Source organism: Dipteris shenzhenensis, chromosome 13 (assembly GCF_047967505.1).
Source record: "Dipteris shenzhenensis isolate YYH24624 ecotype China chromosome 13, Dip_SZ_1.0, whole genome shotgun sequence".
Lineage (NCBI taxonomy): Eukaryota > Viridiplantae > Streptophyta > Polypodiopsida > Gleicheniales > Dipteridaceae > Dipteris > Dipteris shenzhenensis.
Genome location: NC_141608.1, coordinates 20,311,896 through 20,338,520, shown reverse-complemented (window position 1 = coordinate 20,338,520; position 26,625 = coordinate 20,311,896). Strand labels below are relative to the sequence as shown.

The window sequence follows — 26,625 nt, the reverse complement described above, 5'->3', positions numbered from 1 at the left end:
GTCCTTCTTGCCACCGCTTGGTATATTGCCTCTTGTTGGTGCTTTCACAGAGGTTGCATTAGGCAGCTCCGATGGTTGGTACGGAACTTCCTCTGGGCAGGCTCAGACGGCGCGAGGAACTCTAGGGCCCGAGTAGCTTGGCAGACGGTGATCATGCCGTAGGCATTGGGAGGCTTGGGTATCATTGATCCGGAGATGCAGAGCAGGGCCCTTTTGGGCAAGTTGGTGGTTCATGGCCTCACCCCAGGTGCCGAGCCTTGGAAGCTCCTCCTACAGAGAGGGCTTTTGAGGAACACCCCACGCACTGGAGGACAGTGGCAGCCTTCACATAGATGGATCTTCTCAGAGGCCCCCCTTTTGGGGAAGGGCTCCCCTTGATGAGGAGCCTCCACAGGGTTTGGTAGAGACTAGCAGGGGGCCTCATCCGTGCTCCGCCCAGATGCAGAGAGGAATTTGAGTGCCAGCCCCTTATGTGGCACCCAGAGGTTAAAGATCAAGAGGGACGTATGCTTGGGCAGCGGACTCACATTGGCTGGGCACAGTGGGACAATGGTCCAGCGGGGTCTTTTGGTCGCTGGAGTAGACTACTCATGGAGGCAGAGGCGAGGCTTGACACCCTAGCGCATCTGAGAGGGGCAGGGTAGCGGATGGTCGAGATCCACTTAGCCATTCCCGAGTCCTAGTGGGAAGGACTTCACATGTGGAGAGACAGCAAATGGTTGGGGCAGTTTTCTCGTACTGGTGTTCCTTTGAGGATTTTGATGCAGCACGGCAGCACACACGCCGGCTTCTTTTGTGTAGGACCTGGAGGGCTGCTTCAGCCCCTCATTGGGAGTGACCCTGAGATGGATGGGAGTCTTGATGGGATACACTGGTAGATGATCAGAGTGGTAGGACGCTTGGGGAAGGAGTGGCACATTGATCCCAGTATCTTAGAGCAGGACGACTCTCGATGGCACCTCTGGCTATGGGAGGGTAGACCTTTGACGGAGGTCCAGTGGGGCTCGGGGGAGTGGTTCTGGCCCTCCAGGGGCGGCCTAGTTGAGACGATAGATGAGGTACCTTTCTTTTCCTACACCACACGGATTGGTAGGAGACTCCAGATGGACTTGTCGAGGTGGACTCCCTCGAGGAAAAGACACTGGGTGACCCAGAGAGTGCCCCGGGATGTTCGCTCCAGGTTTTGGATGCGGTTGTGGTCCAGCTTGCGGCCGAGGAAGATCTCATACTTCTTTTGGCTGGCAGCCCATGGAGGCTTGCCCATCGGGTTGGAGCAGATGCGAGTGGAGGTGCAGTGCCATTGTTGCTCAGATGGTGTCCTGGAGACTATCCCGCACTGCCTATGGAGCTGTCGTAGCGCAGCGAGGATCTGGATGAGAGCCCTCAGGATCATGACACACATTTAGAGTATACACAGAGATTACACGTGGGGGATGGTGGCTTGGTTGACAGAGGGAGGACACGCATTTTAGATTGATGAGATCTCCCCAGCCTACCGGATACAGGGTCAGAGCATTCAGAGGATTGCACTCCACGAGGCAGTCTCCCCTGACACCCTAGCTCTTGCTTCTCCTAGGGAGGACAGTGTTTGGGAGGCAGTCTCCCCTGACACCCTAGGCAGTGATCTGGGCTTCTCTGGAACAGGCTGATTTTTCTTTCAGCCTTTTCCGGTTTTTTCATACTCAGCACCTTCGGGCTGTTGTTTTGTATGAAATCTTTCAAGCATTAATAGAAGGTTCCTTTCTTTGGGGAAAAAAAAAAGAGTACGAAGGCAAATCCTTTGAGGAGAAGGCCTTTACTGCTTAGAACGAGCAAATGCAAGGGGGAGGGCAAGCCTAAAAATGGCAAGCCCAAGAAGGACAAATCTGAGGATGATGGTGTTACGTTAGCCATAATTACGTAACTCAGGAGGGCTCGACAGTGCTTGCGTCAATGGGAGCTTAGAGGGTCGGGGTCTAGGGACAATTCTAGGCCTGGTTGTAAAATGGATTGCAATGATAAGGCCTAAAGAGGCATATAGATTCTAACGTCCATATGGACACATGGCACTCGAGTAGACTCCACATCGCAAGCACTGGGCTTAGGGGAGGATCTAGAGTGAGCTGGAGGAAGGCGGTTAGAGAGAGAGAGAGAGAGAGAGAGAGAGAGAGAGAGAGAGAGATGTATTAATGTTTGTGAGAGGCCTCGCGGGCCTATGAGACAAAGTACACGCCAAAAAGGTAACTCATACAAGCCACTGAGGGCTGAAGCAAAGGGTTCACTAAGACCCTTGCTGAAAGCTAAAAAACTAAAGTGCTAAAACTAATGAATCAAGTGTCGAAATGCTAGAGTAGCGAAAGCCAAGTAACAGAAGAGTGTCAGGTGCTCAGAGCTAGCACTCCTAGTACATGCTCAGGTTCTGTATGTCCAGGTAACCTATTGGCTCTCCGATGAGATGATGTGAGCTCTCATATCTGTCTGTCGAGCTGTCTCGCGACTTGGGGGGGGGGCGTGGTCTCCTCGATCTCTGGATCCAGTGGGCGATGTCAAGGGTGATGCCTCGCCTCTAAGAAGGGCTGAGAGAGACCAAACTTTGATCGTGCGTGCTCTGGTCCCTATCTGTGTCGCACGTGGAGTGTGTCTCCCTTGTTTGGCAGCATTGTGGTGGACTCTCCTACTCCTAATCCATGATGCTCTCATCTCCTGAAGCTCCTCTCCCTCAGCCTCACCGGTAGCTGACTCAGATGGATAGAAGTATGTAACAAAAGTCAGTGACCTGTCGATATCGGTGACTTGTGGCATCAGTCTCTGTTGCTCTATGATCTGTTGCATCAATGTGTCTCTCCATGGACGCATCTCAATCAAGTAGAGCCCAACAGAGGCTTGATTGTGAAAATGGATCAGCCGTGTAAATGGACCAAAGCCATGCCCCTCTTGAAAGAGGTAGTGGTATCATCCTCGTATCTCATAATAGATTGGGCAGGCAGTGGTATCATCCTCGTATCTTATAATAGATTGGATAGACACATAGAAAATGCTCCTTCGTCTCGATCTCCTCCATCTGGCATAGTGTGCAAGTCCTCTTCTCTTTGGGTATGCCTGTAGCTCTCCCTGCCTCAATCCGCAGCTGATGTGATGAGACTCGCAACTGACCGGCGGCGACCCTCAATGCATGTGAGACTCTCCTATCCTCGAGATACTGAGGTATGATGAGAAGACCGTGCTCTGAGACCCTCAGGAAGTGGTCATGGTAGAACTGGATCTTGGTGAACTCCTCTCCCCTCCAAGTCCTAGATGTATGGAGCTGGAGGAGGTCCAACCGTATGATATGGTTGATCTCATCTTGTGGGATTATCTCGGGTGGTGCATCCAGATTGTACAGAAAAGGGGGAAGTCTGTCCATCTGAATGCCGTGACTACCAAACCACGTTGATATCCGTGCATACCATGCCGTATCAACACTGCTCTCTGCTAGTCGCCTAGATAAGGATGTTTGATGCAAGTGCCAGGTCCATCCCCTCTCCAAGTACTATTGGAAGCTTAGAAGCTAGGTGGCTCACGTACACCGGGTTAAGAGCACGGTCAAAATGGATGTGACTGCGAGTGGGTGGCGGGGGTCCCTTCGTCATGGTTGGCGTGACGATCGATATGTAGAAGATAATATATGAGTGTTCGGCTCCAAGTGGAAGAGGAGGTACAATAAAATCATGTATCCGTGGGGCAAAGGCTAGTGGACCGAGCAGGTAGTCCACCGTACTACTCCCCCCTCAATGTAGGAAGCAAGTGAGCCCTCCGGATGATGGCCATCTACGGAGACCGTTGTATATTATCAGGTCATGTATAGCCCCCAAATCGAGCAGATGCCTCCCATATGCTGTCACTGGTGCATCTGCATCTACCGACTGCCTCACGATCCCCAGATGTGCTGCATCCATCTTCAGTATAATGAGGGAGTCCTCATCGATTCTAATAGGCCCACCTGTTTGTACCCAGTACGTGCATTGAAGTCACCAAGGAGGAGAGTGTCCCCGTGTCTGGAGAACTCTATGATGTCATCATGGATAGTCTCATATGGGCTGTGCCCGTGAGTGGTGACCTCTTGCGCATAGGATGATGTGTCTAGGGGAAAGTAACATATTGCAATGAAGATCAGCCGTGTTTCTGGTAATTGAATACGAATCCACATGCGTCGTGCGTGTTCCTCCCTTCGTATCACAGACAGGAGTGGCCTCATATGTAATCTGAAGAGAACAACCACACCTCCAAATCCTCGTACCCCACTATCCCTCCTTAGGTCCCTCCTATGAGCAGACTCCCACGTGTATCCTGTCACTGTGGATAGCCCTATGTGTAGAAGACCATATCTTTGTTATTGTATGTCTCCAAGAACCCTCCTGGGTTGGACCAAAGGCTGCCATTACAATTCCAGAGTGCCATCCGCAATTTGTTTTGCATACTCGTCCCATTGTTCAGACACCGTTATGTGCTGTCCCCTTCTCCTGCATCTCGTACTTCTCTTTCTGCCCTCTCTCGAATTATCACCTTGCCAACTTGCAAACTGTCCATTTCCCCTCTTGTCTTGCACCTCTTGTCTTGCAGCCATCACCCGCACCATTCCTTCTCACCCCTCACTCAACCCCCCCGCTCAGCCCCTCGCTCACCCCCCCCCCGCTCAGCCCCTCGCTCACCCCTCTCACTACCTCCTCCCGCTACCTCTGCTACCCCCCCGCTACCCCTCTCGCTACCTTTGCTACCTCCTCCCGCCCCCTTTGCTACCCCTCGCTAACCCCCTCCGCTACCCTCACTACCCCCCCTGCTACCTCTGCTACCCCCTTGCTAACCCCCTCCGCTACCCCCCCCCCGGCCCCGCCCCGCCCCGCTACCCCTCTCTACCCCCTCCGCTACCCCCCCTCCCCCCGTTTTTTTTTTTGGGGCAAAAAAAAAAAAAAAAACCGCGCTCAGCTCCGACAAAAAAAAAAAGAAAAAAAAAGAGAGGCAGCTTCGACCTCCTGCACTCCCTTCTTTGCTCACTGCTGTTTCCCCCATAGTGAAGGGAACATGGGGATGAGGATAGGAGACTAGGCTGGAGACCCTTCGATCCAAATCTGCATATGCGTGGAGATGGGGAAGGGGAACGGTGACAAGGCGAAAACACAAAAGCAACTCAGTCTGGAGGACATCAACAAACGCAGCAACCAGAGTGGTTTGACAGTGGACAGCATGTGGCCCAGAAGAAAGGGGCCCACCCAAAGCCCATGCCGCTCACCACATCCTCGACCTCTATGGTTACCACCACTATTTCACCACCATCATCCGCCTCATCATCTACGCCACCTCTCTCCTCCCCCTCTCTTGCATCATCATCACAGGTCTCCTCTCCAGTAGCCTCACCACTGCCCCACTAGCCACGGCTCCATAGTACTTTTCCCTCGTATCACCTCCACCTCTCAGTCAGCCACCCTTCATCACCTTGTCCGGCCTCGCTACTCCTACATATCACTCCCTTGCCCAGATCATGCTGCCCCCACCCTCAGTACAACCTCAGTAGCCCACCTTCATTCCAACCCCTCTCGAGATCCAGTTCCCACTGGACCGGACATCTCAGGTCCCCGCCAGATGCTTGGGACTCCCTATTGGCTGAGATACACAGCATCCGGGCCCATCAGGTAGAGCTGACACATTACACCCAGGAGCAGGCTCGATATACCCAGGAGCACAGGCTCGCATTATACAGGAGCAGGGCACCCTTATCCAGGGACTCAGACACGACATCACACAGCTTCGAGAAGAGCTCGAGACCATCAGAGCAGCGCCTAGAGGGACCCCAGTCACAGAGATGGAGGCACAGATAGCCACGATACAGTCGGCTATAGCAGAGACGACTAGATGGGTGGACGTGGCAAAACGGGAGCCCGCAAAGGCAACCGTTTTAGCCGCCATATAGGAGCAGCAGCAGAGGGCTTTGAAGGCCCTCAACATCCGGGTACGAGGGATCACGCGAGACAGCACTAGCACCACTACGGCGCCCATGGAGAAGGCGATCACCTTTGTGACCACCACCATGGGAGTCCCCGACCATGGCATAGAGGGAGCATGGCGTGTTGGGAGAGATCCCAACCGAGAGCAGCCCCTAGTCATTCGCTTCAGAGATTCACATGCTCGACTAGCAACACTCCGACGCCAAGCCTCTCTACGAGAGCATCCCACCCTGTCCATGGACGAGGATTTGACACCACTACAGATTGAGGAGCAACGAGTTCTTCTGCAGCAGTGGGATGTTGCCCGCAAGGAGGGGAAATAGGCCGTGGTCCGAGATGGTAGGTTGTTGACTGACACCCGTCGGGCTCCCACTTGTATCTCCTAGGGGGACGGGGCCTATGAGACTCAGGTTTTCGAGACCCTAGACTGTACCATTTGGAACTGTAATGGTACCTTATGGTCAGACCCAGGGAACTTCTCGGAGTCTTATACAAGACGAGACATAGTCTTTTACATGGAGACACACCAGAGTCCAGAGCGTCCACTACCTATAGTCAGTGGCTACACATGGGAGTCAGCCTTTAGGGATGAGACGAGGGATACAAGAGGAGTTTGAGGATCAGGCGGGGTCGCAGTATTGTACAGGTCTTCCCTCGTTGGAGCCATCTCCATTGAGAGGAAGGACGCACACTCTCGATTGGATCCGGATCCGACGCACAGACACCCGTGACCTTTTCATAGCAATATGCTACTTTCCGCCAGACACATCCCACTTTGCCAGAGTGGCACAAGAGGAGGGTGAGACATCGCCATATGCACCCTTATATCAGGATATCCTAGACCTTTCAGCGCGTGGGGAAGTTCTCCTTGTTGGGGACTTCAATGCCAGGACGAGCACGCGCCAGGCACCACTCCTGGACTTCCGAGACGACTCTATCATGCTACCCCAGACATCGACCTAGACGGAGCAGGTATGGCCAGGACCTCATCGGACCGACACGGGCCTGTTACACCATATGGACACGCGCTCCTTGATCTGGGCAAGATGCATGATCTCATCATCTACAACGGGCTCGACCTATGGCCCTCCTCAGGTGGTTCTACTTGCTTCCCACACGGGGGGGGCACTAGTGTAGTAGATTACATCATGGGATCCCCTACCTTCACTTCTTGTATCACCGACTTCACCATAGCATCACTCCCTCCAGGAGCTGATCACACATACCTATACTTCACTATTGCCACCCCACGCTAGCCACACCACACACAGCACATAGGAAGCACGACACCTACCACGACATACACTTTGATCACAGCCTCTCACCGGCCTACTCTGGATGCCTAGACAGAGTCCTAACCTACATCGATCACATACCACTCATAGAGGACCGTGCTGCCCTGATTAGTTGCACACTCCACGAGGCTGTCCTCCAAATCTTTCCCCACACCACACAGTCCACTAGACCAGCACTTCTTGGTTCTGTACCTTGCAACAATTGGCACGATGCGGAGTGCAAGGCTTATCACTGACAGCTCCGATTTGAAACCAGATGTCACCTCTCGAACACACCAGACACGGTACGCAAGTACTGATGTCTTGTACGTCGAAAGAAGCAGGCATTTCTTCGTCGAAATGAGGAGGAGCTGGTGCACATCTTGTACAGCAACAACTCAAGGATTTTTGGCGGAGATTCCTTGAGCGTAGGTTCCCATCACCCCTCACCGACACGAGAGTCTAGCACACGTATGCACACCATCTTTATGATGTCCCACACCAACCCACTCCAGATCTCATACACACACCTCGCCCCACCACTTGCACGTTGTTCACCAAAGGGGGAGTTAAGGACGCGACATTGAAACTGCACAATGGTCGAGCGAAGGATCACGAGGGGCTATGCACTGAGTTTATTGCATATGGGATCAACACGTTAGCCCTGATCCTAGCAAAGCTATTCAATGACGCTGTTTGCCTTGGCTTCCCCCGCACCTGGATACTCAACACCATCACCCCCATCCACAAGGCAGGGGATCCCATGGACCCGAGTAACTACAGGACTATCATGATTGGACATGTGATGTCCAAGATCTATGCAACTGTATCAGATGCATCGGTCAGCCTGTTCGCAGAGATGAGAGGGCTCAGTGCAGAGGGTCATGCTGGTTTCAGGCGAGACCATGGGACTATGGATCACATACTCACACTCAGGAGTGTCATTGAGGAGGCCAGATCACGGAAGGAGAGGGTATATTTTTGCTTTGTGGATTCTCGCAAAGCCTTTGACACAGTACCTCGAGCTCGTCTCATCACACGCCTACAGACACTGGGATTTGATCAGGAGATCATCTGGGCAGTCATGGCACTGTATGAGAGAGTCTCAGGCCGAGTTTGGACAGGCACAGGTTGGATAGATGAGATCCTGAGTACCATAGGGTCAAACAAGGTTGTCCCTTATCACCGACCCTGTTTGGCCTCTACATCGGTGAGATTGAGACTTTCATGGGGGCGTTCGGAGGAACCAGTTGCTCACTTGCCGGGATCATCATCAGGATTCTTCTTTATGCAGATGACATGGCACTCTTGTCATCTACACCTGAGGGGCTCCAATGACACCTGGATGCATTGCAGGTTTTTATTTATCCCATGATTTGGAGGTCAACCTTGGCAAGACCAAGATCATGATCTTTAACACCTCTCGAGCAAACTTGCAACGGAAGCAGGTTACTTTTACTTTTGGTGGGTCACCAATTGAGATCGTATCCTCATACACTTGGGGGTCATCTTCTCCGGCCCGATCTTCACGATGAGACCAGCGATGCAGGCCAGACTGAGCAGGGGATACGCCTCACTGGCTTGGCTAGAGAGACAATGCTTTCACTCCCACTTCCAGGACCCTCGGACCAAGGCTCTTCTCTTCAACTCCTTGGTCCAACCAGCCGGTATGTATGGCAGCCCTTGTTGGGGGCTTGACATGTCAGAGATAGAGTGGACACGGGTGGAGCGCCTGCAGATCCTCATGCTCTCACGAATGATCTGGGGAAACCCGTCTGTACCACATCACATCATTCAGGCGAGTTTGGTGCTTCTCCACTCTAGCTAGATGCAGCCTTTTAGATCATCACATATCTACACCGGGTTAGATCATATGGGGACTGCACATCAGGGAGACAGAGGTTGCCATGGTTGGCTCTCGATTCCTCCATGAGATTGGCAGCAGAGGGAGACGAGCGATGCTGGTATGCACAGACTCACAGATGGTTTGTGAGACTAGGGTTCCACATCCATAGGATACCTCCTTTTCAGTATAGTTTAGATGCCCCTCTGGTACTCCCACACACCATCTCGATTGGGCCACACATCAACCAGGTCATTCGAGAGGATCTCCTGCAGCTACACACCTTTAGGACCTGGTTGGAGCCGAGGGAGCTCCCAGTGAAGCTGAGTTTCTACAGAGATTACTGTCTTCGTATTTTGGAGGAGGGATTCATCACACCACCGGGGTACACTGAGCTTCATATGCCTCACTCACTACGGATCTCCATCGGATAGTTTTGGGTATCATCACACCGCCTCCGCATAGAGAGCGGCAGAGTAGAGGGGAGTCCTAGGGAGCATCGCTTATGCATATTGTGCAATTGTCAAGAGGTTGAGTCAAAGGAGCATTTTATTTTCATGTGCCCAATGTACTACGAGATCTGAGGTCGCTACCACTGCCTCTTCAGAGATGGCTTCGAGCTCCTTTTCAGATTCCTCGCCTACCCAGATCAGAGATGCCTCGCGGCCTTCATTCACGAGGGGGTCCGACACAGAGAGTACTTACTCAGGTGACGAGGCTTGGCCACATCATCAGACACCTCTCAGAGCAGGATCACAGAGTTTTTCCCATCGAGTGACATTGATCGTCCAGTCTCTAGCTGCAGACGTGACAGAGACCCCGACCCGACGACCGCAGCACGACACATGAGACATCGAGGGGGGACATAGATCACTCTGGGGGATCTCTTGTCATTGTTTAGACTCGGGATACGTCCCATGGGAGTCACGGTGGCTCTGGTCTTGTGTCGAGCCTCGTCCAGGAGACCGAGACGCATGGCACACCTTCACGGGCGCCAACGTCCCATCACTAGCTATGCACCAGCTAGGGCGACATGGAGGATTCCGCTCCGCTCTAGTCCTTTTCTTTTCTTTCCATTGTTACATCCAGATGTATTTGATTATGTATGATCAGACTTAGGGTTCAGCACGGGTGATGATGCTCGTTTCAGTAGCTCCACCCTTACTGTGATTTGTATCAGGTTTTCTTTCAGTCTCATAGACCCATCGGTCTTCCGAAGACTCTAATAGAATTTCTTTCTTCCCTTCTATGCTCCTATTGTAGGAGTGTGAGATCTTCATCTAGATAGATCTTGGTCCCTTTCAGTGTTGCCCGTGTACTCATGAGGGTGGATCTATCTGTGGCTGTTCGTAACTTACAACCAAGGGCCTCGTCGGCGCATCTGCTTTACCCACTCTCCAAGCTGATTCACAAGTAAGGTTGATTCCCATCTTGTCAAAGAGGGTTTTGGCATCTGATATGGGGCTATCACCTACAGGTAGACCTCTAACCAGCACACTCAAAGTCTTGCTGCCCCGTCGTTTTTCTTCTTCAAGTGTTTCAGAGATGAGTTCCCTTTTCTTTGGTGTTGTGTCTTCCTTTAGCACATCTTTCCATGCAAGTATATCTGCCTTCCCCTTTGTGATTTGCTGTATGAACTCAGCATGTTTCCCTTGTACCGTTGTTTGCAAAGCTGCCATTTCCTTTTTGAGCTGTTCATTCTATGATTTCAGCACATCAATGATCTTGCACCCTTCCTCTGGCAGCCCCTTTGCATCTTTGAGCTGTTGCATTTGTTCTTTAATGGTGTTCAGCTCCTCGTTTAACGGTGACTGAAACTCCCCTTCCTCCCAGTACGCACTTGCCTTCAGTTTGTCATTCTCATCTTTAAGGGCAGCAACTTGGGCTTCTAATATCTCAATCTGAGAGGCCAAATGACTGGTTTTTTCACCTAGAACACAATTCATGTCCTACAACATTTACCTTTTTAAGATATCCATTTGGTTTGCATCTCCTCTTGCCATTTCTTCATTTCATCTTGCATTTGGGCTCGGAGGTTTGAGAGCTCGTCTGCTCTAGTCTCTCTCAGCTTCTTGCGTAGGCATTCAATTTCAGTGTCTTGTATCTTGCATACTTACTTGAGTGTTGATATGCAAGCCTTCACACTCGGGTCTTCTATCTTGTCGGCCTTCATCCAAATGAGGCTATACTTCCGGTCCTTCTCACCTTTTGTTGTCTGATCAGGTGAGCTCTTTTTTGTCCCCATATTGGCAGCCTTTCTTGATCCTATAATCTTCTTGGAGTGTATTTTTTTGTAGGTACAGATTCAGTGCAGGCTGCGAGAGTTGAGGAGGGAGGCCTTGAGGTCTTGAGGGGCTGGCCACCAGGTCAGCCTCGATGACTAGCAGCCTGAGGCTGCCTCACAAGCAGCACACAGTTGCTAGGGGCCACGTGGCTCCCTATGGTGCTGGTGGCGCAACTGAGCAGCCCATGCGGCTGCTTGGGAGCCTCGGGGCTCACATAGGTGCCCCCGGTACAGCAGGTGTCACATAGAGAAGGGGGGCTGAGAAGCCCCCGCGATGGTTGGAGGGCTCCCACGACGCCCCCGACGGCTTGGAGAGGTAGATGGGACTCCCGTGACAGCGAGGAAGGTGGAGGCACGTAACAAGGGTGGAGGGGGGGTGAGCAGGGAGCAGCGAGCAAGGCGGGTGGAGGCGGAGAGCAAGGGTGGCGGGGGGGTGAATAGCTAGCGTGGAGGGGAGCCGCAGAGGCAGCATCAGCAGCATAGCGAGGAGCAGCATGGGGAGCAAGGCATGGGGGAGCACCAAGGCAGGAAGAGAGCAGGCATCATGGTGGAGAGAGAGAGAGAGAGAGAGAGAGAGAGAGAGAGAGAGAGAGGTGACCTCACATGAAGAAGAAAGGAACACACAGAAAGAGAGCTTGTTGGAATCCGTGGCTTGGCGGAGAATTAAGGAGAGCCCTCCTTGCTTGTGAGAGGTTTTACAGATGGGACACTTCAGATGTTAAGAATAGATGGAAAAGAAAGAACCCAAAGAATTGCTTCTATTGTGATTTGCTAGGACTGCACGAAGGATTGCAAGAAAATGAAGGCTAATCAGAAGAAGAAGAAGAAAAAGTCCAATTGAGAATCAAAGGAGTCAAAGAGTTCAGCTAATGTGGTAGTGGGTGAAGAGCTTTTCTTTGTAATGTGCAAGTGTTATTGAGGTAAGGTATGCAAACCTAGGTGATACAAAAAGGATGTCTGACATTGAGTATTGATCTGGAGAGTGTTAGAAACATGGTGTGAGTGTGAGAGAAAGAAAGAAAGAAAGTTTATTAAAGTCTTCGGGAGACCGTGAAGGTCTATGAGACTAAAGAGAACTAATACAATGAGCATAACGGTGGTGGTCTCAAAACGGGCCAACCAACCGTTTCTACAAAAAAGAGGTTATGAAGGACTGTGTGTCTAGTCCTGATACAAAAAATATGTGTCTACCTCTAGATGATACAAAGAAGAAGGGGGGGGCACCAAAAATGGGGCAGAGGGGGGAGATAGTGCAGGTGGTGATCGTCAGAGACCAATCATAGAGGGGCCGTCAAATGGGATGTCGGAAAAAACCCTGTGATAGATGATTGGCCTCTGACGTCACGCGGCCTAGTCGAGCTCGGTCGTCGGGGGCGGCGGGTGGCCCTGTGGATGAGGGCAACGGTAACCCTGGTGGGGCGGGCAGAGAGCAGAGACGAGATGTCATGGACTTGGATGTGTGAGTCTGTCCGCTGACGCAGCTGTCGTGGCTCTGGCTCTCGCTCACGTCCGCGTCGTCGGCTAGACTGAGAAGAGGTATCCTGTGACTGAAAGAAGTCAGTGATAGGCCGCTGGGTGTCCTCACGCTGTGTGTGCTGCTCGTGTCGCCGTGCTCGGAGAGAGGTATCTCCGTGGCGAGTCATCTCATGTAAGAAAGCGGCTAGGCATCGCTGATCCGGGAACTGCAGCATGTGTGGGAGGGAGCCGAATCCGTTGCGGAGAGAGATAGGCTAGGGAGTGAAGAAATGGTAGACAAATGTAGAATCCATGAAGGCTTTCATTCATTCATCATCACCACTAAATAGACAAGTGACGTACAAGCCTTATAGGGTACACACTCACACTTGCACTAATTGCATATGGGATACGTCCCATAGTGACGCGTGGCGCTCACACATGACTCACACATGAACTAGTACTAGATTTCCTAGTACTACATACCAACACACCACATGGACACAATCTTTGGCTATGATATCTCCAACACCCCCCTTCAGAGCAAAGAGTGTGAGACCCAACACGCAAGGAGTAGACCGATCCCCCCTCCATCGCAATACTACAAAGAGCAAGTCCAACTATCTAACACCCCCCTTCTTAGTTAGCTTTTGACCGGCAAGGGCAAACCATCACTCCTCACCTCCCGTTACTCTGAACTGGGTGGTCAATACCATCAAACCAAGGTTAAAGACAATACATACATTTTTGGGAGACAACCTAGGGCAGAGTACCTCTCCAAATACATTCAATCTAGAGGGACAACTCAAGGCTGAGAACCTTAATTGACTCAACAAAAATACACAGAGAACTAAGCGTCATCTACCACCTCAGGGAGGAATAGATCATGCAACATAGGAGATGAAGCTTCCTGCTCAGGTCCAGTAGATGTAGCATAAATATTCTTGAGCTTGTCCAGGGTCTCCTTGGCTGAAGTAGTGAGGTCAAGTTGATGAAGCAATTTGTTGACCAACCTCACACCAATAAGCACCAATGCTTTGTCATGCTTCTCATCCTTAGCTGAAAGTGGTGCTGATGTGTCATCACCATGAGGACGAGGCTCCATAGTGTCAAACTAAGGTAGCAAAGGCTGCAAGCTGAAATAGATAACCAGCCAATAAAGAAGCTGGTCTAGGGCTCTGAAATAAATCATCAGCTTGAGAAAGGTGTGAATAAATGTGAAATGAATCATCAGCTTGAGAAAGGCGTGAATAAATGTGGCCAGCTGTTGGTAGATGACCTCGGAGGTTCCAAAATGCAAACCCTAATGGAAAAGCAGCAAGAATACTCCTCGAAATAAAGAACTGAGTGAACCTGAATCCAAGAGCAGCAAGTAGATGCCCCGAAACGCAGAAATGAGCTAATAGGAGAGCACTTGTGGGAAAGATGAGTGCTCGAGGTGCTGGAGCAGGTCTGAAAACCTCAAGAAGGTAGCTGGAAAAGGCGCCAAATGCAATGATATAGCTCGAAATTTGTGAAGCGCTTCAGCAAACCAGCTCCAAGCTGTACCAAGATGCTGTAGTAGAGGTATAGGTGTTCCAAAACGCACCAGCAGGTAACCAGGCCAAGAATCGGCTATTCTAGATGAGTCAAAGGCTAGGAGCAGCCCCGTAAACGGCTCCACCGATGGGATGAAACCCGCATCTCTCCAATGGCGATCCTCAGTGCATGCGAGACTCCTCTGTCCTCGAGAGGACAGCAGTCTCAAATTATAAATATCCTGTGAAGCCTGAGAGTGCCTAAGGATTCTGTCAAACAGCAGCATACATCCTGTCCTAGCAAATTGACTCACTTTCAGTGAAGATGATCTGCTGTAACAGCCTTCAAAACCTAAAAACGGGAATGGAACAACTTCGAATCAGCTCGTGTGCATGCATCTCTTGGAAGTGCCTGCCAATCGAAAAACTCCACACATGCAGCCGCTTGTGGCTGCTATGTCGTAGGTACCGACCAGCAAGCAAGAAACACCGACCAACAGACAAGAAAGGAGAGACTGCACTGACTTCAGCTCCAAGAGGCCTAGATGCTTCTCTAAGAGACCTGAACAGAGTCGGCTATGAAGGGTAGGCTATGGAGAGGCTAAGCGGGCAGAAAGGAGCGCAAACATGCTGCAAAGAGAGGTGAAATGAGAGCAGCTGGCTATGGAGATAGTGGACAGGCAAAAATGGAGGCAAGGTGAGGGAGAACTGAGGCGGCTGTGCAGAAACGCTAATCAGGTATGAGCAGCTGAAAGGAGGCAGCTAGAAACGAATTAGGGTTAGGGAGATCATGATGTGGTAGGGCAGCTATTGGCAGGATTAACCTGCTCTAATACCATGTTAGAAACATGGTGTGAGTGAGAGAGAGAGAGAGAGGCTAGGGAGTGACGAAATAGTAGACAAATGTTGAATCCATGAAGGCTTTCATTCATTCATCATCACCACTAAATGAGACAAGTGAAGTACAAGCCTTATAGGCTACACACACACACACTTGCACCAAGTGCATATGGGATAAGTCCCATAGTGACACGTGGCGCTCACACATGACACACACATGAACTAGTACTAGATCTCATAGTACTACACACCAACACATCACATCAACACACTCTTTGGCTATGATATCTCCAGCCAAGAGTGAGAAACCTTTGTGAAGGTGAATGACATGATTGAGTGCTTGGACGTGCTGCTTCTTGGGAAATCTCTAACAGGCTTCTTGGACGGCCAGACATTGTCTTTGAAGGCTAGTTCCCGTGGGAACCCGCTAGGATTCATTCACAGAAGGGAAAACGTAGAATACCGAAAGGAGTTACACACATTCAAGCAACATGAAGGAGGGTCCTTGGAAGGACCTATGGATTTAGGGTCAGCTAGGGCTGTGGTACTAAAGGGGTCATTACTGGACTACACAAAGAAGTTGAGTGTGCTTCAATGAGGTGCATGGTTTGCTTTTAGAGCAAGCAGACAAGCAGGAGGACTTTCTGGTATGTGCGTTATTTCATTATTGATTTGAATGCTAATATGTTGTGGACATGTTCAGCTCTTTATGTTTCTTTGTATGCCTTCCCGGAAGGCAGAAGGGAAAGTGCTGGTATTCCTTCAAAGCCCGGAAGCAAGATGCTGGAAGGTGAAAATGGTGGCTTGTTGAAGCCTTTGCGGTGGAGAGAGGAACATGCTACAGGAAAAGAAAGTGTGCTGAAGCCAGGAGGGTATTGGAAGACTCCAGATGTTGTGAGGGGGCAGCTGGAGGATCTTTTTATCAAGGTTGCTCAAGATCACTGGCGGGAACGTTATTGAAAGTAGTGGTGCTACCAAGGTTTGACCTGTGTACCAGGATCTTGTGTGGAGGACTGGACCTAGAGGAGCAAGAGCCATTGGTTGAAAGACCAAGCGATGACGATGACCTCTTATTATTTGAGAGGGCTTCTTCATGGGGGCTGATAGAGCATTTGCATCGACGCGGTGGGATTGGCCCAGACCTAACTGGCTGCCACATGGACAGCACATGAGCTGACATGTGGGCAGCAAGCAATCAAAGTACAAACAAGAAGTATGGCTGCCACATGTGCTGTCATGTGGGCAGCACATTCAGAACAAGTTTCTGGCTGCAAGGAGAATGTCTGTTACAGAATCGACGCAGCAGCACAACTTGGAATCCTGCCAGAGGTTGTCGCAATGCCACATGGCATGATCTGGAGGATGTTCAGCAGGTGTACAGCCTGGCACAAGGCTTGGAACAGACCCTGAATTGCAGGTGCCTCTATACGAGATCTGTATGATGATTGCAGGAGAGGGTGTACGGAGCTGGAGCAGATGTTTCAGGGCTGGAGCAGATTTGGATGATGTGCGGGGGAGCTGTAGCAGGATCGTGACTGTTCTGCGAGCAGTTTGGCTAGGTAGTCGGCCTGGAAATGGAAGAAACAAGTCAAATGGGCATGGGCCAGTGGCTGGCTGTCAGGCGGGGCTGTAGGTGGGGTTTAATCAATAGACCAGGTCAGGTTTTACAGACCCAGAGTTCGGGCTGGCTGGGTCGGCTATTTCAGGGGGCCCTGGAGTCTTTAAAAGGTGGCCTATTACCCCCTGCTGTCCCTGGCTTGGGTCACCGAAGAAAAAATCCATACTTGTGCTTTGACTAGGCTCGGCCAACACCTCATGTGCTCTCCTCTATGCTCGTATGAGCTGACCTCTGTGTCTCTGGGCCACAAGAAGGAAAACAGCGTGCCATGCGTTGTAGTGGCTACAAAGGGAACATTTTACACTCTATTTGGGCACATTTGGCATCAGATTGGAATCCACCAATCTACAGCCTTGGTACTTATGAATGATAGAGTGATGAAGGTACAGTTGGTTGTGAAGGATGTTAGAGAACCAAACAGAGGGTATACGCAGCAGAAGACTAACCCCACAGTTAAGGTTGTGGAGCCCAGGAACTCACACAGTAATCTCAATCTTCTTTCCTCAATGTCTACTTTCCAGTAACTGAATGGACAATGCACTATAAAGAGACCTAGAACCAGCATAAATATATTTCTGTCCAATGTGGATACAATACAAAAACTACGTTCGGTGTGCCACCCTCTATCAGCGGAGTGCTGACTTTGGACCCCTGAACACACAAAACGAGTTCTCCTTCCTCCGTGGCACTTCCAAAACACTTGCCCTGCATGCTTTCCTAAAGCCTAAAGTCATCCATTGAGACTCTTTCTTCGAGAGACAAACACTTCTCAAATATCCTGCAGTGGCCATGAAAACCCCTCTGTGAGGGGAATAATAGGCGGGGTGAAAAGGGGGATTTTTGAGGACTGCTCAATGTGTGGGAAGAGCTGTCCATGAGATGGGGATGAGAGAGGAGAGCAGGTGGGGAGGGGAGGGCTGCTGACCTAATGCATGGGGCGTGAGCAGATACAATTCCTAGAGTGGGGAGGAGTAGCCTGGTGGTGGGTGCAGATACACAAGTCCAAGAGGGGGCTGCAGAGCATCCACGGGGGAGGAAGGGTCAGCCTGTGAGGGGTTTTCTCTGGTCATACAGCAGCTCGGGAAGAGAAGTTGAGAAGCCGCCAGGTGGGGGGGGGGGATGGCAACCAGCAGCCTGTGAGTGGATGGAAGGGATCTTATTGGGAGCAGGAGCTGGGAAAATGGCAGGGTGCTGGAATGCAATTTCAAGAGGATGTAATGCAACTGGAAAGTCTGCTTTTGTCCAAGTTTCCTTAAAGAACATTGCAAAAGCTAGGTATGAAAAACTATTCCTATCTCTATCAACTCAGATGCAAAGGAGCTGCAAATGGACAATAGTTGTGGTAGAAGGAACGTAAACCTTAGAAAGATGAGATCATGTGAATATCTCTTTTGTGTTTTTCCCTCTAAAGATCACTTCAACATTTTCCCTTTTGAATGGCCCGTGTAGAGTTTAACAGTGGTCTGGGGTCGAATTACATCATCCATATAGGAGAGGTCAGCGATGAAGAAATGACTTGCTGTGAGCTTACAAACAATGAGTTCTCTTGTAGAGTATAGCAGATCATATCCAAATGTATTTTTCTACTTATCTTTCTTGAGCACTAGGATATCATCAAAGAAGAGTAGTTGCACCACTTAATCTTTAGAATGTCTTTGCAAAAGGATAGAATCGACAGCAGAATCTAGATAGTCATTGACACACACAATTGGTTTTCTTTTTTCTCTGACAAGTGAGATCCAAACTTGCATTAAGTTTTCTCTTTGGTGAGCTATTTGTTAAGGACACTGATGACAAGCAAACCTCCAAATTAGCGTGTCAGTTTTTCCTTGACATGTGGTTTTGTTTTATTTAATCAATAGTAGTTTATTGACTCTAAAAAAGGGCTTTTTAAAATTGTGCCAGTATGGAATGGTGGTTGTCTGCCATTGATTTGCAATGTTGATTTGTAATAATATAGACCACTTTTCATCTGGTTTAATTGCATGAAACGATTTATTTGATGTGCTAACTGTCTTGTCAACCTAGCCATTGGTATTTAAATTTGCATGTGGCTGACCCCCTTTCTTTGGCATCTTAAAACAGGGAGGCGTGTGTCTAGCGTTTGCAGATCAAGTGTTATGTTGGCTCTTTGGTACTGTTAAGGAGAGTAAGATATTCATACCTTTGTTGAAAGCACATATTCTTTTTGGGGCCAAGGTGAAAGTAGGGATTGCAAATATTCTGTTTTGAGTGTTGGGGATCTCGTTTTTTTGGGGGGAGGGAGGAGGAGCGGTACAGATGTCAATCTGCCTTTGATACAGTATAGGAGTTACAAAAACCAATAGAAATTTTTGTTGATTTCCAGTACAGCTTTCAATTAGGTTGAGAATGCTTCAAATTGAATGAATCAATGACTTTTTAAATATATTGACAGCTCTAGAGCTGTCTCCTCTCCTCTGGAATATGTGTCCAATTCTTCTCCAAGGTATAGAGGGGATTAAAGCCCTAGGCATAGACACTGCTTGATGGGCGAGGAAAGGTGCAATAAAAGATAGACCACTTGCCATTCATTTTTCAAATTTCAATGATGATGCAGCCAGATTGGTCATGGGGCATGATTGGTGAGGGCCCTGAGCTCCCAGGTTTACATCAAGGAGGATGATTTCGCAAGGTGCGCATGAGAAAATGCATGGGGGAAATATCCAGTCTAGAAGGGAGGGTGGGTGTTGATATAAGGGGAGGAGGAGACACCACCACCTTAACAATGAGAAAACATGCATGGGGGAAATATCCAGTCTACAAGAGAGGGTGGGTGTTGATATAAGGGGAGGAGGAGACACCACCACCTTAACAGGCGAAAAATGCCCATAGTAGTTTGAATTTATCGGCACCATTAGGTTAGGAAAGGTATTTTCCCAGAGGTTGTTAGAGGACATGCTTCTCCTCACGTGTGAGAGTGTTACAAAAGATTCCTACATACAGTGGCACGCCACCATTCAGAGACGAGATGACGTCCACAGAAGGATGCTAGTGTCGAAGGCGTTGCATTTGAGATAGTTCTATTTATTCGATAAATATCCTAAGATTGGGGTCAAACAAAATGAGCACTCCAGTTACATATGACTACACATGATACATACATAGAAACATTCTATGTTTTCTGAGTTATAGTACAGATGGGACTCCAACAGGTCAAGCTCTGAAGCCATTAACGTGGTAGGGATGGATCTGATAGAGATCAGCATCCAACATGCACCGGCTTAATGGGATGGCCCTTTTGTTTCCAGCTCACTGGCTTGTGGTTCTAATGTTGTAGATTACTTGATGGGTTTGTGTTCATTTAGGTTACACATCATCCTAGATTTTTGACATGCGTGAAGGTGACCACACATACCACTCACCGTTACCCTAGATATACCCTCTACTATCTGCCCTTTGTCATCCTATATTTTTTGTCATGCGTGGAGCTGAGCACACATATCTCATCTGTACCCTAGATATACCTTTCTACACCCCCCTTTGATCATTGCTAGATTTTGTCTACACCTATTCACCCCATTTTCTTCTTTCCTACACTTTTGTGAGCCACCAAGAAACCCTCTGAAGGGACTACCCCTTAGAAATGATGATATGATGCGGAATGCAAGGCTTTATGCTGCTGTTTGCGAGATGAGACCACTGAGAGACACCATTACTAGGCACATCTCAAGTATTGGAGACTGGTATTTTGTGCAAAACAACAGCAGCTTGTGTGCAGCAAGAACAATAGCTGATTGATATCCTCTGTTTTTTATAATGCCAAGGATTTTGACTTAAATTCATGGATAAACAGTCCACGTTTTTTTAAGCTATGTTTTTTTGTTGTTTTTTTTCGGAATACGGGTGTGGGAGAACTACCTCATTACTGAGAATCTTGAATGTGGATAATGTCAATCTTCAAAGATACTATCGGTTTCTATGATATATATGTATTAGGAGAAGGTACCTCCCCCTTGGTGTACTTCACCTCTAGGTCGCTCATGCATCATGCAAGGAGATACATATCAATTAATATAGAGTATCTGGGGTGCCTTTGTCCACCCGGCCATCCTGACTCTTCTTGATAATTGCTCATAGAGTGTCATGACTGCCCAAATGATGTTCCAACTATGTATTAGTTCTTGTAATCACATGAGTAGTCAGCAACCATCCACAAGACAACACAAAACCAATAGCTTCCATGCCTAGGTCTCTTTGGTGACACATCTCAAACTGAAGATGTGGTCCATCATTGCGTGGTATGGCCTACCTCAAGAGCTGTAAATGCCTCATGCTCCACATACTGACTAACTCGAGTGTCAAATGCCAAGGCTCATGGGATGGGCTTGTAATTTTCTGGGCTCATGGGATCCCCTTCCTTATAGATTGGGACGATGGTGTTAAGGGTCCAGGTGTGAGGAAAATGATGCAGGCCGCTTCATTAAATAGCTTTGCTAAGGTTAGGCCTAGGGTACTAAGTCCATCTGCAATGTACTCAATGCAGCCTTCATGATCTTTGGCTCGGCCATTTTGTGGCTTCACGCTTGCATGCTTGATATTGCCAGTGGGTGAATAAGAGGTAGGGTAGGGTAGTTGTGCAAGGTTTGGTGTTGGCTGGTGAGGGATGTCATAGAGTATGCATGCATAGGAGTGCCAAATGGCTGGGTCAGTGCAGGGGAATAGGGACCTTGGCGAGAGACTTCCACCAGATGTCCTTGAAGTTTTTGCTGAACAAAATCTTTAGTGATTCCTCCTTATTCAGGCGGAGGGACTTATTCTTCTGATGGAGCAGACGAGATGATCCTCTTGTTTGGTTTGCCACAGCCTTACACTCATCATCATAGAGCTATTGCAAGGATGGATCCAATGAGTGGTGGGCAGGTGGATTTGGTGGTGTAGGGAAGAACTGAAGAGTGGCATCATGAAGGAAATGGGTTTCTACGGTGGTTCTATCTTCTAGTAGTGGGGTAACATCAATATCAGCAGGTAGAGGAGGTATGCGGGTAGTGTAGGTGGGGATTGCTTCTGGTCAAAGTGGATCTCCAGATAGGTGATGTATGTGTGAGGAGATGTGCTCGATGTAGGGTATAGGCTGGGCAAGCTAAAGAATAAGTAGGTATGATTGGCTCTTGGTGGTCATTGTGGGATGGAGAAGTTTATGATGTGAGAAGTGTTGCAAAATAGATGATCATAGCATCCAATAGCAATTGGGCTATGTGTACCTAAGTGAAGTGGATTGTTTAAGGCCTAGTTTTATGCTATGCCTATGACACGGATTGTAATCACCTCCTTGTAGGTGGGAGACTTGGGGGTGGTGTGCTTTGTGCAAGACAAGTGGACTCCTTTTCTTCGTCTATTTAAGGTCTTGTACATGAGTGTGAGATATTTTTGTGGGCTCTGTCCTCGTAGTGATCAATATACTGGTGTTGCTTTGTGGCATCTTGTCTCTCATTCTCTTATGCTTTCATCTCTCATTCCGTTGGTTTATCATGGTATTAGAGTTTTCTTATGGGCGGAGGGTTGGGTGTTTCATTTTGGAGAAAGAAAGAAAGATCTATTAACGTTTGTGGAAGACCTAGCGGGTCTATAAGACAAAGAGTTATGGGAGTGCACCAGCGCCTTCTTAGTTATTATAGGACAAAGGTACATCATAGTACTATCACAAGGTGGCCTTTCTAACATCAGTTTAAGACTCAGTTGAGGATTTGAAGTCCATAATCAATGCTTGCCCATCTCTATAAACTGCCCATTTGCATGCTTTGTGTGCTTCCTTTACTTTGGTGACTTCACTATTCCTTTGTCTGAGCTGGGATCAGAGCGAGCTCTTTAGATATGTAGATCTTTGTACGTGTCAACTTACGTGTTTGTCTAAGGATCTTAACTCTTTCTACCCTCCCTCTGAAGGAGACTTGTGCTTGTGTGCCATTTTGACTAATATTGCATCTATCGTTTTTGTCCCATTCAACTTGTGGTACTTCCTTCTTAAGACATATGATTATGTCATCATTATGAAGGCAACCATCTTTCAATCTCCCAATGTGTAAGATTATCTTATTTTGTGCTTGGTTTCCTGCTCTTTTACCTCCACATAAAGATATGTTCTATTGACTTTGTTGCTAGCATCGGCAGCCATTTTCTTGCTTGATTAAGCTCACTGATTGGAGATCATATCCTTAATTGTGGAGAGAAGTATCGGTGTTGGTCGGGATGCATTACCTTTGTGTATGACCTTTTCAATATTTTCTTGGTTTCCGTGCTCCTCCCGATTTATTGATTTATTATAAAACATAACTACGTTCTAATACTATCATAAGGTGACCTTTATAACATCATTTTAAGACTGAGTGTCTTTGGGTTTGGATTCGAAGTGCCTAATTAGTGCTTGCCTATCTCGATAAACCATCCATTGCCTGCTTTGTGTGTTCCTTTACTTTGGCGAGTTCACTATTTCTTTGTTTGAGCTGGGTCGGAGTGAGCTCCTCAGATATCCAAATCTTTGTGCCCCTTAGCTTATGTGTTTGTCTCAAGATCTTAACTCTTGCTGCCCTCCCGCTAAAGTAGACTTGTGCTTGTGTGCCATTTTGATTGATATTGCATATATCATTCTCGTTCCTCTTAACTTGTGGTGTTTTCTTCTTAGCATATGATTGTATTGTCTGTCTTTCTCCTCATCATCATGAAGGCATCCATGTTTCAAACCCCCGACGCACAAGATCGTTCTATTATTCATTCTAGATTCTTGCTCTTTCACTTCCATGTAAACATCAACTTTATTCACTTTGCTATTTACATCAGCAATCATCTCTTGCTTCATTGATTTCACTTAAGTGGTAACCATTTTGTGCACTATAAAAACGAGTTGTTGTGTCAGTGGAGATGCATTATGTTTGTGTAGTACCTAAGGGACGACTTCTTGTTTCCCATTACCCTCCATATCATGAACTCTCCTTTCTGAAGCTGCAAGCCGAAACTTGATCTCTCACATTTCATCTCTAGGTAGTAAATGCGTTCCTGTGGGTTTGAAATGGTCTTGATCTTTTGATATGTTTTTGTGCTAGGAGTTGGGGCAAAAGTTGCAATAGTTGCGTAAGAAATCTTGCTAGCTTGGGTCGAAGTAGCGAATGACTTTAGGTTGGTAGGCTCCATCTTGGCCTACATAAATTTCCCTACCCCAATGTTGGTCCTAACCTCTGGGCTAGGGGTTTAGCACAACTTGGAGTCTATGAATTGAACTGAACTGAATTGAACCTAAATTGAAGTGAAGCTAGGATGAAATGACAAACTGAAATGAATTAAAGCAAAACTCGACTTGCGGTTTTGTTGGCTCCAAGCATTGTCTACCCGCAAACTTTGGAGTTGTGGCGCTAAACGTTAGATGCTGTTAGACGGACCCACTTCGATGTAGACTGAGGAAAGGCAGAGGAGTGAGTGAGATGGAGCAAGATGACTAGGATTGAGGCGGTTGGGAGTGAGGTGACATGAGAGGGAGGCGGCTTGAGCCTAATAGAGAGGGCTTGAGCAAAACAGCCTGAGAGGGAGACGGCCTAGGAGCGAGACGACCTGAGCTTGAGAAGAAGAAGAAGAAGAAGAATATATTATCGTCCTCTGAAGACCAAAACCGGCCTATGGGACCTGAGCAATACAATATCACAAGTACATGAAAGCTCCTCCCGAAGATGGGAGGGTGGAAAGAGAAACCACCTGCTAGGATTCAGGTGGATTGATAGAAACTTGAGAGAGAGAGAGAGAGAGAGAGAGAGTATTAAAGTTTGCTTAAGATCGGTGTGTCTATGAGATTGATAGAAACTTGGTACAATGAGCAAAAGAGTGGAGCTACTAAGTGAGCATCCTAACCCATGCTAGAGAAAGATGTATAAACATAGTCAATGATAGCATCATACATGCCATCCGAGTCAGAAAACATTCTTGGCATCATCATCCCCATGGAAGATGTAGTCTAATCAAATGTCAAGGTACACCCGATGACAGACTAGGCAGTGTAGGCAAGAAGCCGGTGATAGATCGTTGTCTGCTATCTAGATCAGTGGTCTGTCGTGCCCTCATGGTAGCTATCTGATGCCTGACGAGTGCCATGGTAAACCTCGATTGGCCACATCCCCAGTCTAAAAATGAAAGAAATGTCAGTGTGATCTGTGCGTCTGTCCTTTGTCGAGTGTGCTGAATCTCGATCTCGAGGTCTTTGTCTCTCCTGCTATCTGGGGCCTGGTGGGCAACATGCTCCGATGGAACAACTCTATGATCATATTTTGGGATGGACCAGGTAAGCCCCCCCCGCTCTTGTCTCTGTGATATGATGAGACACTCTATGTTGGACTACTTGGTGAATGAAAGCGGCCAGGCTTCTTTGATCTGGGTATGAGAGAGAGAGAGAGAGAGAGAGAGTTTATTAAAGTCTGGTCTGTTACCTCCTTATAAAGCCTATTGTTGTGGTAGTCGGTGCTAAATTGATTTCTTGAAGTCTTCATGACTAGCTTCAATTGATCATTTAGAGGCCAGCATCTAGATCACAACAATTGAAGCCTTTCATGACCAAAATAGTTTGAAGATCTATGTCGTTGAGGCTTTCCATATTGACCTTACTTTTGACTTCATTAACATCCATACACTTATCTTTCTTAAGTTATTTGTAAGTAGCTTTGATCAAATTTTGACTATGTATTTCCTCGGACCATTTAACCCTCTTTGGAGCCAGCATGTAGAAACTTGCTTTCTTCTTATCATTCACATTTATATTTAAACTAAGATAGATCTTGGAGAAACATACTTTTGATCCATCTTATTTTCTTATATTACTTTGAGTCTTTAGCATACCAAATGGCTTGTGAGATGCACGAGAGAACAGGAAATGCCACAAGACATAGCTTTATTTGGTCTCCTCTTCCACAATCAAGTAGGGACGAAAATGTACTGGATTTGATTATTGTAAAACACTTTATAGAACATTGGCTAAGGAGAGAGAAATCAAACTTGGCAATGTGAAATTTTTACAAAATGGATTTGAATTGTGCGATTTGGAGAAGTGAAGAATGGTTCATGTTGTATTTTTGGCCGTATGCATGCACACGTGCGTACGCGTGCGTGCGTGCGTGCGTGTGTGTGTGTGTGTGTGTGTGTGTGTGTGTGAGAGAGAGAGAGAGAGAGAGAGAGAGAGAGAGAGTTTATTGCTTATATTGTCCCAGATGAAGACTACACATTAAAATACTCACCTGGAAGCGATAAACTCGAACTTCGCAAGGCAGATTTCTGTCCAGAGTCAATTTCTAAGCATGTGGAAGAACTTCTTTAGGTATTTTGCAATGGGAATACTTACATAAGGGTTCAATTTTATCCCCTCCCATTTTTTGTTGTTGTGTAATAAGTAAAGAAAATATAATATTCATCAGAAAACAAATCATAGGCTTTTAGAAAGCACATTGTTGATAATTGTTGTCCCCTCCCATTTTATTTGTTGTGGAATAGGTAATGGGAATCCTTACATAAGGGTTCTACTTTATTCCCTTCCATTTTTTATTGTTGTGGATTAACTAAAGAAATAGAATATTTATTAGAAAACAATCATAGGCTTCTAGAAAGAACATTGGTGATCCTGTTGCCTTGAGAAAGGTTAAGTGGGAATCCAAAGCATTCGCTTAGATGCCAAGCAAAGAAATAATTGCACTAAAGTAGAATGTTAAAATAACATGGAGAAAGTTCACAATTAGGAAAACCAAGGAAAGTAGATCAAATTGGGTAGTATTAAGAATAGTTGTACTTGCTCTAATACTTGGATATAAGTTTTATAAGATATTTCTTGGGAAAGTGCTGCATCACATTGCA

General features: G+C 47.8%; 1 protein-coding gene across 5 annotated transcripts in view; it reads left to right on the top strand.

Annotated features, from left to right (window-relative positions):
- The window catches only part of LOC147895143 (glycine-rich protein), a 118,000-nt gene extending 91,649 nt beyond the window's left edge, over window positions 1-26,351 (top strand). For 4 of the 5 annotated variants that reach the window (XM_087383712.1, XM_087383708.1, XM_087383710.1 and 1 more), the window contains 2 exons: window positions 18,874-18,937; window positions 25,989-26,347. In XM_087383712.1, the coding sequence (XP_087239838.1) occupies window positions 18,874-18,937; window positions 25,989-26,095 (171 nt within the window). In that variant the 3' untranslated portion in view covers window positions 26,096-26,347. Of the gene's footprint in view, window positions 1-18,873; window positions 18,938-25,988 lie in introns of all 5 variants that reach the window. The other variant, XM_087383713.1, reaches the window with a different exon arrangement.
- The last annotated feature ends 274 nt before the right edge of the window (window positions 26,352-26,625 follow it).